This window comes from Centropristis striata, chromosome 16, assembly GCF_030273125.1.
Source record: "Centropristis striata isolate RG_2023a ecotype Rhode Island chromosome 16, C.striata_1.0, whole genome shotgun sequence".
Taxonomy (NCBI): Eukaryota; Metazoa; Chordata; class Actinopteri; order Perciformes; family Serranidae; genus Centropristis; species Centropristis striata.
In genome coordinates this window covers 27,997,759-28,012,317 of record NC_081532.1, presented here as the reverse complement: position 1 = coordinate 28,012,317, position 14,559 = coordinate 27,997,759, and the positions used below count along the sequence as shown (strand labels likewise).

General features: G+C 39.4%; 1 protein-coding gene across 1 annotated transcript in view; it reads left to right on the top strand.

Annotated features, from left to right (window-relative positions):
• Window positions 1-1,350: 1,350 nt before the first annotated feature.
• The window catches only part of mboat2a (membrane bound O-acyltransferase domain containing 2a), a 62,812-nt gene continuing 49,603 nt past the window's right edge, over window positions 1,351-14,559 (top strand). Inside the window, exon 1 of the mRNA XM_059353305.1 lies at window positions 1,351-1,745. Coding sequence (XP_059209288.1) covers window positions 1,662-1,745 — 84 coding nt within the window. The 5' untranslated portion in view covers window positions 1,351-1,661. The remainder of the gene's footprint in view (window positions 1,746-14,559) is intronic.

Genomic DNA, 14,559 nt, shown 5'->3' with positions numbered 1-14,559 from the left:
ATATGTCCATATCTAGATTTTGCACAATGCTAAAATGCTTAAGTGGATGTCATTTATAAAGAGCGTTTGATCTCATTCTGTAATGCTGCTAAAAATACCAGTGCATGCAGATAGTGCAGATGCAGCATGCATGCAGGCCTGTTCACTTTGAACAACCATCAGTGGCCTCATTGTAGCCGTTTCCTCAAATGAATCCTGCCAAATGCCCCCTTACATCACACTTTCTCCTTCATGTGTGGAATGCTATAAATGTGAGAGGGGTGGAGAGTGACCGCATGCTACATTGTTCAGTTCAAATCCAATTTGCCTGCAGGACTGTAAATCAAGGACCCCCCTGCACTTAAAGAGTGGGATTGGCTGATGGATTTCCCTTGCTCCATACGATAGGTCAAAATAGATGGTTATAGCGGAGGGCAGGGCTGCCATCTGCCCACCCACAGCATCTCCATTTTTATTGTTGTCAAAGAGGCTTTGCTGTCAAGATAGTTCACGTCCTGCTCTACCATAATGGCAGAAATTGGTGGGTAGCGTACATTTTTAGGCACAAAAGAAGTTAGCAAAAGGGTCTCTCTGATTTTTTTTTTTTTTTTTATTGTAAAAAACCGGAGCGGATATTGGGTTTTTTGACACAACATACCACGCATGCTCACAAGAGGAACAGCTGTTTAGTTCTTTCTGCACCTACAAGGACAATTTGGTTAGAGTTTTTGTTAATACAGTAGACTGCTAATACTTAAACGTCACCACTTATGCCGATTTAAATACAAATTGCGATAAAACTCCTAATGTACGGCACATTCGCCGACTACTAGTTTAACCCTTTGATGCGCAACATATTGACACCCCTTCTAATGCACATTATATATATATTTATACATGTTTTATGTCATATTTTATGTTTGGATATTCCAAGTATTCTTTAAATATCTTGTTTTTGATAACAACTGATCATTATTTCCATTTTGCCTCTCATACTTTAGGAAGAAAAAAAGTTTTTGTATTATTACATAGCTAACTACTTGGCTAAGTAGCTTGCTAAGCTAACTACTTAGCAAAGAAGTTAGCTAAGTAGTGAGCTTAGATAGGTATTTAGCTCACTACTTAGCCAAGAATTTAGCTAAGTAGTTAGCTTAGCAAGCTACTTAGTCAAGAAGTTAGCTAAGTAGTTAGCTTAGCAAGCTACTTAGCTAAAAATGGATATGGGTCATTTTGACCCATGTTGTGCATTAGAAAAGTAGTGACACAAAAAGGGTTTTTTTGTAAAAAAAAAAAAAAATAATAAAGGAAAAAATAAAAATTAGGATGCATGATGATCAAAAACAAACTAATTGAGGAAAACCTGGAATACTGAATGATGAAAATAATTTATTGCAAAGATATAGAACATAAAAATCCTGTCGGATCACTTTAGAAGGGTTAAAGGAAATACGACGTTTCTTTTTCTCCAAGCGGACGTCATACGAAGAGAAAGTGTCCCAGCAGTGAACATCTTGTCGTGGCTCTGTACTCTTTGTTGGATGTGTGCTGTGGATGACAACCGTCCAGCCCGTCGCAGCAGCAGCAGCAGCAGCAGCAGCAGTGTGTTTATCATCGCAGCGGCCGAGGGAGAGAAGTGACCCGGAGGAAGGAGACAGAAAGGATTTTACGGACAGCGACCAAGCATGGCTACCCAAACCACAGCATCATGCACTGGATCCACTCTGTTGCAGCCAATCAGCGAAATTATCAATCTCCCTGTTGACCAGGTATGTTTTTGGACAGAGAAAATATGAATACATGAACCGTGTGAGTTGATGATACATTTTAAACAGCTCGTTCATCTCAGTTGGCTAGCATAAATGACGCTAGCAGCAGGCTGGTGATGCGCAGTGGTATTCTTCCCAAACGTTAGCCTAGCCTTTTCCCTTACATTGCGGATTCAGTGAAAACGAGAGCACAAATCACAGCTGGTGTTTCACTACCACCACCAGCAGCAGCTAGCCTCCTGTCAGGCTACAACACAGCTAATGCCTTTTGTCTCTTCCCATCGATGCCCAGAGCCTAATCCAGTTGTTCTCATACCGGGGTCCACAGACCCTCGGAGAGCCTTTGATCACAACTATAATCTGGATTAACTAGCTACATTTCACCTACTATTCACTTGAAGTTAGCCCTATATTACTGTTTATGTAGGCCGCAATGGTCAATCTGCTATAATGTAACAGATTTCCCATTGCTAAGAAACGCACAACAAAAATGAGTTTGATGTGAAACGGATTCTAATGAAGGAAAAGGTTATGAACGTGTAGCTGATGAAATCAGATGTGGGATTTGGCATAATAGTAATATAATTATTCAGGGGTCGTCCAGTTTACACCAGCCACCAGAAGCACTATTTAAAGGAAGCCATTCAGTTCATGATATTAAAAGGAAAAGCCTTTATTTAGATGTCTCGGAATAACAGCTCATGTAGTTTATGATTATTAGTATATTTTGTTTGCAAACCTAACCCAGGTCAAAAGAAAGTTTAAAAAAGCCATGTGGTTTATGGTTACAGATGGATCTGTAGGTCATTGTTGATAATCTGTAATGACACAGGGCACCACACCTTCTCTCTCAGGCTTTTCATATTTTGAAGCAGCACTGAAATGGTTTGGGCAACCACTGTAGGTGTGATTAGTCTGGAGTGATGAGACGATTTCAGTTAGTGATAGTTTTCTGAATTGGAGTTCATGCGTGCAAATGTTTGCTTTGCAAATACATTCACACTTTCACTTTCACAGGCTCCACACCTACACAATCGCAATGGCATATATGCAAAGTTTCCACATCTCCATGGCAATGACTTACAAGCTCAGCAGAGCCTGTGGTGGTGTGTGGAAGTCATGTCAGCACAGATCAGGGTTTGTTAGACAGACTTCAATGGAAAAATGCCAGTTTAAAGTGCCACTGTGGCTTGTCTGTGGAAAGTATGGACTATTCCATGTTAACCACAGTCATTTCCTACATTTACACTGTGATTTTCATTGTTTGAATATCTTAACTTTCCCTTTGAGTTATTGCCCTGATTCCTACAATGTGTTGGTACAGTTACAAATGTTTCTAAATTGTTTTTGCTGTAAGAACTGTAGGTAATGTTCTCTTGTACTGAAAGTACACTGTGATCCAGAATGAAAGTTATTGAACACCAGGGAATCCACTGTCATGTCCCCTAATTGCCACCACCAGCAGGAGTAACCATTTCTCGTATAGAGCAACACTAGACTTTTTTTTTCTCACAAATACAATGCCTTTTTCTCCTCATGCTGCCATCCTTTTGCTGTGCATCTTCGCCCTGTGTCGGCAGTATCACTTGTTCTTATCTTTGCTCTTTCCTTATCAGCGTGAGGTCACATACAGATGAGCCTATTCCCTTCTCCTGCCAAGCATTACATGCAAGCCTCATGACTCACTCCTCTCTTCCCACTGGACCTTACTGTACACATCTGAGATTATATAGATGTGTTTGCTGGGATGTTTGTACTCTAAACTGTGATAGTAAAAGCTTCTAGTCATTTAAATAAAGCATATATGGCTCACAAACCTTCTCAAACCACTTTTCGTGACATTATTTAATGTTTTTTTCATTCATTTCTGCCATTGAACTGTGTGCTCATGCAAACTTGGCTTCAGCCCACAACGTACAGTGACTAACCTCGTAATTCACTGTACTTGTGGTGGATCAAACAACAAACCGATCTGACCATCTTTATCATTCATCCTAGCTGCATGTGCAGACTTGAATGTTTAATTGTGTCTCTCCACCCTGAAGCTCTCCAGTCTGTGTTAGGAATGTTGTTTAGTGAGGACTCGCGTTTCAAAGTGATCTGTTCTGCATCATAATCACTCATAATGAACTCAGAAAGGAGTTCAAGTGCATTCATACTGAGCCTCCTATACATGGAACAATGAGTATTTACCAGTGGAACCCCAGTGTTAGCAATTAGTCATTACAATAAATAGGTATTAACTATCAAATGATTTAAAATAAGACTTTTTTCTGATTGTCAATTAATTTGCAGGTTATTTACTTGATTAATCAGTTAATTATTTTCTCTATAACATGTCAGGAAACAGTGATCCCATTCTCAAAATCCAAGGTGATGTCTCTGTGTCTTAAAGTTTTAGTTAAATAAGATATAAATGGAGAAAAGCAGGGAATTTCCATATTTGAGAGAGCCATTTCTGCATAAAAGTAGTTGGCCGTTATGTATTCTTTTGATTGACTTATTGATTTTTTCGACCAATTGTTGCAGCTCTATATTATAACAGTGCCAATTAAAAGTGCTTTTTAAAAAGACACACCTCCAAAGCTTATGTGATATTTCTAGTTCAACTGGATCACAGCTAACAACACGAGCATTTGTCAGACAGTCCTTTACCTCAGTGCCATAGCACTGCATTCAGAGGAAGTCAAGTAATTGTCATGCAGGAAATGAGAAGTCACATGTCATGTATTTGTTTATTCAAATATTTGTATTGACTCTTGGAGTTGCTATGCTTAGTCGATTCTCCCTATTTGAATAAATACTGGTGGAGTAAGAGAAAATGCTAACGTACAAATGCGTCACACTATAATCATGGGCAGCACTGCTTTGTTGGACAGGTGTCACAATGTGGTTTGTCAGCTTCCTGCCAACTGGGTGCCCTGACTGTGCCAGAGCCTCTGCCAACAACACAGAAATCAATACAGCCACTCAGATACAGTATGATCTGTGTAGCCCACAGACATTGACACTCATTTTTATGGAGCTGCTATAGAGTGGCACCTCACTGTATGTTGTTAGGACTGTATGTATCCCATGGGAGAGACAGGCCTGTGCACTGGCCTGTGTCAGAGCTATAATGGGAGCTGTGAAATTTGAACCGACACTCTGCCTCTCCTTCTCTCTTCTTCTCGCCCTTTCTTCAGCTCTCTATCACACACAGCCTGTCCCCTCTCAGTGACATGCTGTTACTACTTTGACTAAGTCCTCCTGCATTTTTTGGTGCACCCACACAAACAGTATGCTCACCCACTCTGGTCCAGGGGTTCTGCTATGAGAAATGTGATTTATAGGCTCAAATTACACATCCTGATCCTGAGCTGTGTCTGCTCTAGATTTGGTGGTATTGAGCTGTTTTCATGTGCTCGTCATAAACCGTGTGGAGTGAAGGCCACATAAAGTATGAAGTGCTGCTCTTAGCCTTGAAGACATTGACCTGGCAGTGCTCATCAAGAAAACCCTTGACATTTTACTGCATCTCATCTGGCCTCCTCCTACTCCTCTTAGCTTAAACATCCACTTGTTCAGCTCCTGATGTAGACCTTCTTCTGTCCTTCCACTGGACTCAGAAGAAAAAGCTTTTAAGACAAGTTTAGTTCTCTTGAGGTTCACCACATGGCACATATTCACTTGTATTGCTGTTTTTTTGTGTGCTTTTTTTACTGATCTATCTCAACCCTTTAGGACTTAGCATAGCATTATCGCACCTTCACAAATAAATAAACAAAACATACCTCACAATCGAGACAATAACAGACGGAGTTTGGTGATGTTGGAAAGCTGTGGGATCATGGGAGTTGTTGTCTTCACAGTCAGCGTCTCCTGGTTTGGATTCCTGGTAAAGATTTTTTTTCAGGGACAGACCTGGTAAATAAAACTGGTAAAAACACTGTATGTTAAAGGTCTGTGTTTTTCTGAAGCTGGCTGTCAGCCTCTGTAAAATATATATGTAAAATAAGCAGAGTTGCCTTGCAGATTAGCTACCATAGCATCTTGAGGGGCAGCTTATGACTGAATAACATCTAGTTTCTTGGGTGGGACGTTTGCTGTCAATGTCGATGATGCATGTTAATATCACACTAATATGCTTTTCATTCTGACATCATCTGTGGTGTGCCGCAAGGTTATATTTCAGGTCCACTTTTGTTTCCCGTCCAATACTGTATTAAACAGACCATGGCATTATAAAGCATAATATTGCGTTTCAGACTGAAATTTGGTAAACCAGGTGACGCATACAGCCTCATGCCTTGCAGTCATCAAGCGTTGGCTGGCTCCACACATCATGTTATTTATGACAGAATATCAGTAACAGACCTATTACCTGCCTGAAATGTAAGACTCCATGCTAGGAACCTGGATACTTTATTTTTATAATTCAAAAAAGAAGACAAGGTTAGAAAGTTTTTCTATCTTACTGAAACATCAACCTTCATTTTGTCTGAAGGGACTTTTGCAACTCAGTAGGTTGTAGCATGAGCTGTGAAGTCCTGCCACAGCTGCAGCTGTTTCAATATGCAGCAGCTGGGCTCTTGATGAATCCCTCCACTGGCGTTTTCACACATATACAATGGACCTAACAACTAGCTGTTTGTTTGTGCAGCTCGTCATTGTCTTTTAGTGACTGATACACAACCTTCTATACTACCAAATGAGATAGTATACTGTTTCTTTTGTATTGGTATTGATGTATTGACTGGGGACAGGTGGTTTGACTTGATGGCTTGCATTCAGCCGGCTGACAGCACCACTGATCTTTAGAATGTGTCTTATGAGCATTGCACTGTGTTGAAATTTCCAACAGCACTGTGTTGTGTTTGCAAGACACCTGATAATCTGACATTAGTGACAGGGTTTAGCCTTAAAATGTAGGGTAGGGTTTCTTTGTTTTCAGGGTTCTTTCTTTGACATATGGTAAATATTTAGTATTTGGATCAGTAGAGATATTGAATGATGTAATGTTTTTAGTGTCAGCAATGACCTTAAAAACATCTTGTCAGCTGATCATTGTTGATAAGAGGGAGTGGCACTGTAGTAAACTGGCAATATTTTGACAACTACATCCCTACCTCTTGAAGAAATATATCTGGTGACGGACACATCGCTCCGTCTTGTGTTTCATGATTAAATGACAAAACAAAACAAACTATCAGTTACGGTTTTGATATTTTATCTCAGAGCTGCTCAACTTTAATGCATCCATTGAGGAATATGCAGTCATCATGCTGTTGTTGTAGCTCATGCATCAATTTAATGTCACAACAACGTCTGATGTAAAGATGCAGTCTTATAGGTGCCAGTTTGCAGTATACAGGCGGTGCTGTTGTGGACACAAAAAGCTCACTGGCCAGCTGTACAATCGTTCTTCTGTTTATGTGACATATTGGATTGCAGTTTGTCACAGTCAACGGCCACGTCTTTTATCATGATAACAAGCCCCCTTTTGTTGTTGCTGCTGCATTTTCCGTCAGGCTATTGTACTGTATGCCTCTGAGCCCACACAGTGCTGAGGGTTTGACTCCCAGCTTTCCTTTTATCCACTGACAATTCCCCGCTATCAGCGACACACGTCTAACACTGTAACATACCCAATGGCTTGGTTAAAATTAGTTTAAGTAAAGTTTGAAATAAGCAGGGGAAACAGTTAATGGCGACTGGGCCTTATCGTAAAATCTCTGGATCTTTGTATCTCGTTAGCGCTAATGTTTACATTTAATTCACTGAGTGGTGGCAAGATTTTACGGAGCTTTGTCTGAATAATCCCAATTTGGCTTCCTCTAATGTCCCCTTCTGTTGACTGAGTCCCCAAAGCCCCCGGCTCGGGACCGCTGGTCTTACTTCTAAGCCCTCGGGCCTCGTCATAGTTTCTCCACCTCCCCTTTGTCTTTAATTGGCCCTCTCTGGGGAGTCTTATTCCTCCAATTGATTTCTTTCCCCCTCGGCTCTCTCTAATGGAGTGCTGCTGGCTGCTGCCATTATTATAGTATACAATCATCAAAACAAGCATGTGTGAGTCCTCCTGGGGAATATGGAAAGACTTGGTTGTGTTGTTAACATTACTGGGTGGTTGTCAACAGGCAATGGTTACAAGCAGGCAGATCTTCACCAAGATGGTTTAGACTTTATGATAAGTAGTGTGTTTAATGAGGCTTCTCCCTGTGACATTTAATCCAGAGAAATGGAAGAATTGATCGTGCAGGGAGAGTCTGTGATACTGTAATAAGGCCAGTCCACATGTTTATCCAGCACAAATAGCATTGTGTAATAAAGATAAATATACTGTATTGATTGAACAGGGTTAATTACATAATATTTGTAAATAAGTTTGCCCCAATTACCTTTTTTTCTCCTCAAAGCTCGATAGTATTTTAGTATTCACTATGAATAATACTGTATTAAGTATTCATTATGTTGCTACATCCACTTACTATTACTTTTACTTATCTGTTTTCGAAGTCTTGTGGATTTTTAGCAACTACTGTATTTGTTAGCATACAAAAAAACTACAACACCCATGACAATTTACCAGTGTAGCAGTTGTAACAGCTGGTATAGGGATTATGGGAAATGGTGTTGGTTTCAGCCATGAGAATTACCATTCTTATAAACATATGGAGTGATTGATACAACATAGTGTTTGGATTTTTAGCTATTTATTTTTATATTTAGCCATTTTAATGAGATGTGTTACTTCTGGAAAGGAACCTGGAAGCTCTGCTTTCCCCTCAGCTCTCTGTATCTACCGTGTCCTGTGTTGTTGTAGAATAAAACATGATGATGACAGCCATAGTTGTGGGTAGGGATCGATCATCGATTAATGGTTGTTAAGAATTTGGTTGACCATGTGGAATTTTTAATTAATCTGTGTATTTTTTAATTTTAACCAACTGAAACACGCCGAGCGTTCAGTTCTGCAGCCGTACGTCAATAAGCCAATGAGCTGAGAATTAAGGTGGATAAAGCTACAGTTTGCAAACTGAAAGTTGCAATAACAATTATAAAACACACATAACTACAAGATTATTAATTTGAGCCAAACTATCTTACTGTATCAAACCTTGCTAGCATGAATTACTAGGTTTAATTTGATCCCAAACTTATTTAAACACAAAACACACTTCTTCTCTCTTCGGGGGCTAAAACATAAAACGTTGAACTCCTTGACGTTATCTTTACAGTTTAATCTCACTTGAGTTAGTTTTACGTTCAACAGGAAGTCTCTTTCCGACCTTTCAAAATAAACGCGTCCATTATCAAAACAGGCTTTTGCATAGTACTGTATATATATCTTTTATTTTGCCCATGTATGCATGTTTTTCTACATATCGGAGTATGTATAAAAACATAGCGATTAATCTATTAATATATCGTTAACGTTATAGATGCTCGAGATGGCAGGTTTCTTCCAAACGCCCATCCCTAGTTGTGGGATAATTTCCGAGCAGTAGTAAATGCATGCAATCATTGTATTGCCAAGCCATTATGCTAAAAACATCAATTATACGTCCTTTGAGGCCTGTGTTGTGTTATTAGGATTATGTAAAAAAGTGTTGGTTTCTGTATGTTGTGCAGTGCTTTGTCCCTTGTGGTGGAAGGAAACACATGGCAGGCTGTCAGACTGTAGATATAGATAGGCCGGGGAATCTGTGCATCTGTCATGCCATTCCTCTCTGAAGTGCTCCGCGTTGCCCCGAAAGTGGATGTCCACATGACTCCGCTTAGTAACTCATTAGTTCAGTTGCTAAGGGTGTGGTGTCATGGCTGGATTTGCTTTCAGGGCTCAAAAAGCCTACACTCTCAGCTTAGAGTGGCAGTTTAATGTTTGCATGGCACACTTGAAGAGAAAATGTTTTCAGAGAATGATTTTAATAGCTTCAAATTACAGGCCAAGAAACTAAACACATCTGATGTTGTAGATTGTAGATAAATGCTAACAAGCGAGTGCAGCCTTGATTTGCCTCTGGGTATGATCACAGTTCTTATGGATGTGTTTCTTACTTTGATAGTCAAGCATGTTGCAGTCTGCTATGTGTTAGCTATTAGGTTCATGGAACTAATTTCTCTACAGAACTCTTATGTGAAACAGCTGCTCCTTTCTGATTCACTCACTGTGCTTGGCCAGGAGTCCAATGGGATGAAGGAGATGCATCCAATATAAATGAGAGGACATGAATATTTATTAGTGTGACTTTACACTGTCACTTGTAATTCCATTGAGGTAAGTCAGTAAGGGCGTTCAGCTGATTCACCTTCACAGAAACAGATAGACCCTGACACATTCACAAAGCCTCTGTCACCTTACTTTTCAATGGCTCTACGCTCCAATAAATAGTCAATGTGAGTATTGATCAGCCCTAACTGCAAGTTGCGCTGTCATCTGAAAAGTTCGGCCACTAAATGTGGAATTGATTCACGATGTTTACTCCTCTGGGCCTTCTGCCATTGATTCCTTTGAACCTGGTCACCTGGGCCACAAATGGCTACTTAAGCCTTGTTCAAAGGGGTCTACCACTCAATTATTTTTTTTGCATAAGTTCCTATTATAGTCTAAGTGATCTGTGACCTGTATAGCAACGGAAAAAAATAAAAATCTATTATTTTGGAGCATTCTTTTTTTTTTTTTTTTTAGAATTTTATTTTATTAATTTCTGTGGGTACCAGGAAGGACATAAGAACAAAATAAATAAATAAATAAAACGAATAGCAGTTTCAGAATTTCATCAATATCAGTTTCATAGTATTTCATCAAAATCAAAGTTACTTCAGAATTTATCTGTCTTATAATGTTCAATGCTTCCCTCAATACTAATAATTGGCTGTACCGACCCACCCTTACCAACCCACCACCCCTGCCCCCCCCACCAACCCATCCATATTTTGGAGCATTCTTAAATCAGGCCTATTTAAACAAATGGCCTGATTTAAGTGAGGTTTGAGATGTAATAAATCAGAAGTGTACATATGCTTATTTGGCAGGCACTCTGCTCCCAGTTGTTGTATTGAGTCAATTCAGTCTGTATCAAACGTGCATATCGAACATGATATTTGCAAAATGCCATGCTGATTGTGTTCACTCAATGAGTTTTAAGCAGTTTACATCACCCATGCGTGCAAGCCTTCTACTTCAGTGTTTCTGAGCTATATCTGCCGCTATTTTTAAATATACATGGTGACCACAATGAAGAAACGACCCACTGAAGTTGTTTCAGTATCACTCTTGCACTCCTGTTATGTGTGAAATAGCAAGATAGATCAAAAACTCACTTGACATGATTTGTGACAAGCATATGCATATACCCACTTGCAAAGTGCATTGTGCAATGCGTTAGCCCATGGTGTTGTAAATTCCCCTATAAATCACACTTGCAAACATTTTCCAGTGGCCGTTGCTGTCAGTAGTGACATATCTGAGCAGTACCACCACAGTAGAACAACCACAGAAGCATTCATCCAGCCAGCAAATGTCAGTTACTTAACATGCTTATGTAACATTAACCTAGCATTCACAGGCTTTTGTAACATTACAGAAAAACCTGCCTGTTGTGCTGTGTTTGAGCATTATTGTGAAGTTTTGAGTTCTGGATTTTGAGTGGATTTTTATTTCTTTGTAAAACCTGCACGCTCCACTGTAGATCAACACTTGAAACTAAGTACTTGACTGCAGATTCTTGCCAAAGTCATTTGTAGAGATCTGCTGTTTAAAGGTTGTCTCCTCACTCTTAGCACACCATTGAGGACTTTTGCATATTCTGTGCTGTATCATAGCAACTGACTGCTTTCCTTTTTCAGTGGTTGCCAACACTGGGAATACTCTGAGTTTCTTCTTTGGAATGAATGCCATTTACCCTCTACACATAAACTATTGTTACAAAGTCACTGATCCTAGCTGAGCTAATGAGCAGATAAAACACCTTTTCTAACACTCTGGTCATGCTGACCTTTAGGTGGGATGTTAGTGCCTCCAAGGGTGTGTGGCTTGTTTGTATTGTTGAGGACTGGGGCTTCAGATATTGTACTATTTGTCTAATTATCTTAGTGTGTCTCAGGACAAGCTTTTTCTATAACTGGCAAATGGGCAGTTGTTTGAGACCTACCAATGTGCTGCTGTACTTGGGGTGGAAAAGGCCTCATTCCCAAATCCATCGAGCTCTTGTGGATGTTGGTGAATGAACTATCATGGTTCCCCAGGGGGCTCAGTATTCAATATGATGCTTTATATTTTTGTAGGGAGGTATTTCCTCTGGGCTGGGCAAGATATTGGTATAAAAGATATGTCAATATGTTTTTAAATGTGATCCTTGCTCCAGGTAAGCTGCAACTTTATTTAAGATATTTTTTTATTCAAACGTGCACTTCATGGAGCTTTGATTTTTTTTTTTTAAAAAGGTACTCCTGTTGTTATACTGTATTTATGTTCACTTAAATAAACAGCTTCAATAAAACTACTTGTGACATGTAATATTTGACTTTGACTGAACATTTGCTCTCACTTTGCGTTAAAAATATCAGGATATATATTGTATATCGATATTCAGCCTAAATATATCGGGATATGACTTTTGGTCCATATCGCCCAGCCCTAGGTTTCAACCACAAAATGACAAGAATGAAGTTGAAAGTTGGCAAATTGGCTGCTTCCCCTGCCATTCTTCCACCCATCTTTGGAAGACTATGTAGTTTTTCAATGTTCCTCCCCACTGTGGCTCATGGTGGTGTTATGCTCGGGTGGCAACCTTAGGCCTGGGGGCTGACTGTCCTCAGTGTGGATCTGCAACCCAACCAAGCCATATTGAAATTGTGTATTATGCATACGATGGAGTTATTTTATGTAGAATATAATATTCTATAAACATGATAATGCCATATCAGTTGTTTTTAAGGTGAATAAACAGGGTATATGCAGGTCTTCCAAGGTCCAATAATTTGAATGTAAAGCCTTAAAATGTCTAAAATTCTCTTAAAATCTCATAAAATGTCTTAAATACGATTTAGAAAGATCTTGTGGATTGTATTAAAATGTATTAATGTTACTTTTATTTAAAACAAATGCAGAAACTTCAGTCTCACTTTTAAATGTTTCGATTTTTGAGGCGCTGTAATGGGTCTTAAATTGTATTCATTCATTCATTTGACTTGTTGAAACCTGCAGAGACCCTGATAAAGACAGATAATATGTGAAAGGAATTCCCCCCATTTGTTCGGAACATTGAAATCTTAAAGAATACATGGACTGGCACCATTTTTCCCACCAAAGGCAACCCCTTTTTTGCCCAACCTAGTTTATTATTTGAGATTGAACAGTTTCAGAGCCCTTTTATTGAACCTCTGTCTTTATATGTTCCATGTTGAAGGGCTTCAGCCATGGCCCTGTGTCCAAACAACACGAGGGTGGTGGTTAAAGTATGGTTAGAGACTGTCTCAGATGTTACTGGCAGAGTCCCGGCTGGCAGGGTGAGCCAAGCTTGCAGTAGCCTAGTAATTTTGCCCTTGGTCAAGAATCTGAGACAACACTGTGACTCACTGCCTTTTAGCTGCATTGGCCTCTCATATCACATCCACTGTCACAGCAGGAAAGTCTTCCATATACCTCTTATTAAACCTATGAAGTATCTTGCATTTCTGCCTTATTTCTTTTGGCTTATAAATTTGTTTTTCTGGTCAAATGAAGATGTGACCACAATGAAGACATGCTGCAGAAGGGGCACAGCTTTCACCTCTTAACTAGATAAAACATGACTTCATTAATTTATTCATTCAAATCTTTCTCCACCAAGCAGCATATTCAGGTCTAAATATTTCTGATTAATAACGGCAGAAAAGTATTTGCCATGGCAGATACTTTGGCCTAGGGCTGGATGATAATTCAATATGATAATTTATCATCTTTTAGTGGAATCATATCATATATCAAGATCATGATAACGTGATACACAAATAGGTTGTCTAAATCGATGATAAAAACAAGCACATGCTTATTCAAATTTTCCAGAAAATTAAGATTACTTTATTAGTCTCACAATGGGGAAATTCAACCTCTGCATTCATCTTTTTGACACACCAATGAACACACCATGCTTAGGAGCAGTGGGCAGCACATAATTGCACCCAATCCTGTCAGTCCATGGTATTTGAACCTGCGACCCTCCGGTTACAAGCATGATTCCTAACCTCTAGGCCACGATCTGATAGATTAAAAGATTGTTCATTTTTTGCGTATACATGCACTGGATCCACTTTGTTGCATACTGAGCTAGCTGGGTACAATCCAGGATATGTGAGACCTGCATGAGTAGATGTTTCTACTTGGCTGCTGCTGGGTGTCCTCTTTTACACTCACATGGCCTACTGGAGTACATTGTCATTGTTTTTCTTTGAGAAAAAGAAAACGGCAGTAGTAACTGTTGGCAAGTCTGGTTTTGCTGCAAAGTTGGCTAAAGATTACTAAGAATACTTGCAAAAATGATCTCCCTCCCTGTGTCTCTTTTTGCAAGTAAGTCATATTTTAAGTGAAATGGCCAGACGGTTTTCCCCTCAAAAACTGTTTTACAAAAATGTTTGTAAAGGCAGAAAAATATGACACATATTTATGTTTTACACCGTCCTCCCCCGATATCTTGCTGACAAAGTAGTAGTGATTGAAAACAAAAGTAAACCAATTTTTAACGTAACTTGCAGTAGTCCCGTCACCCTCGTAACTGCTTCACTTCAGGCATTTACGTACATTTATTTACTTTCTTTTATAACGCCTACCAGGAAGTGTTTTGCCCTAAACCTA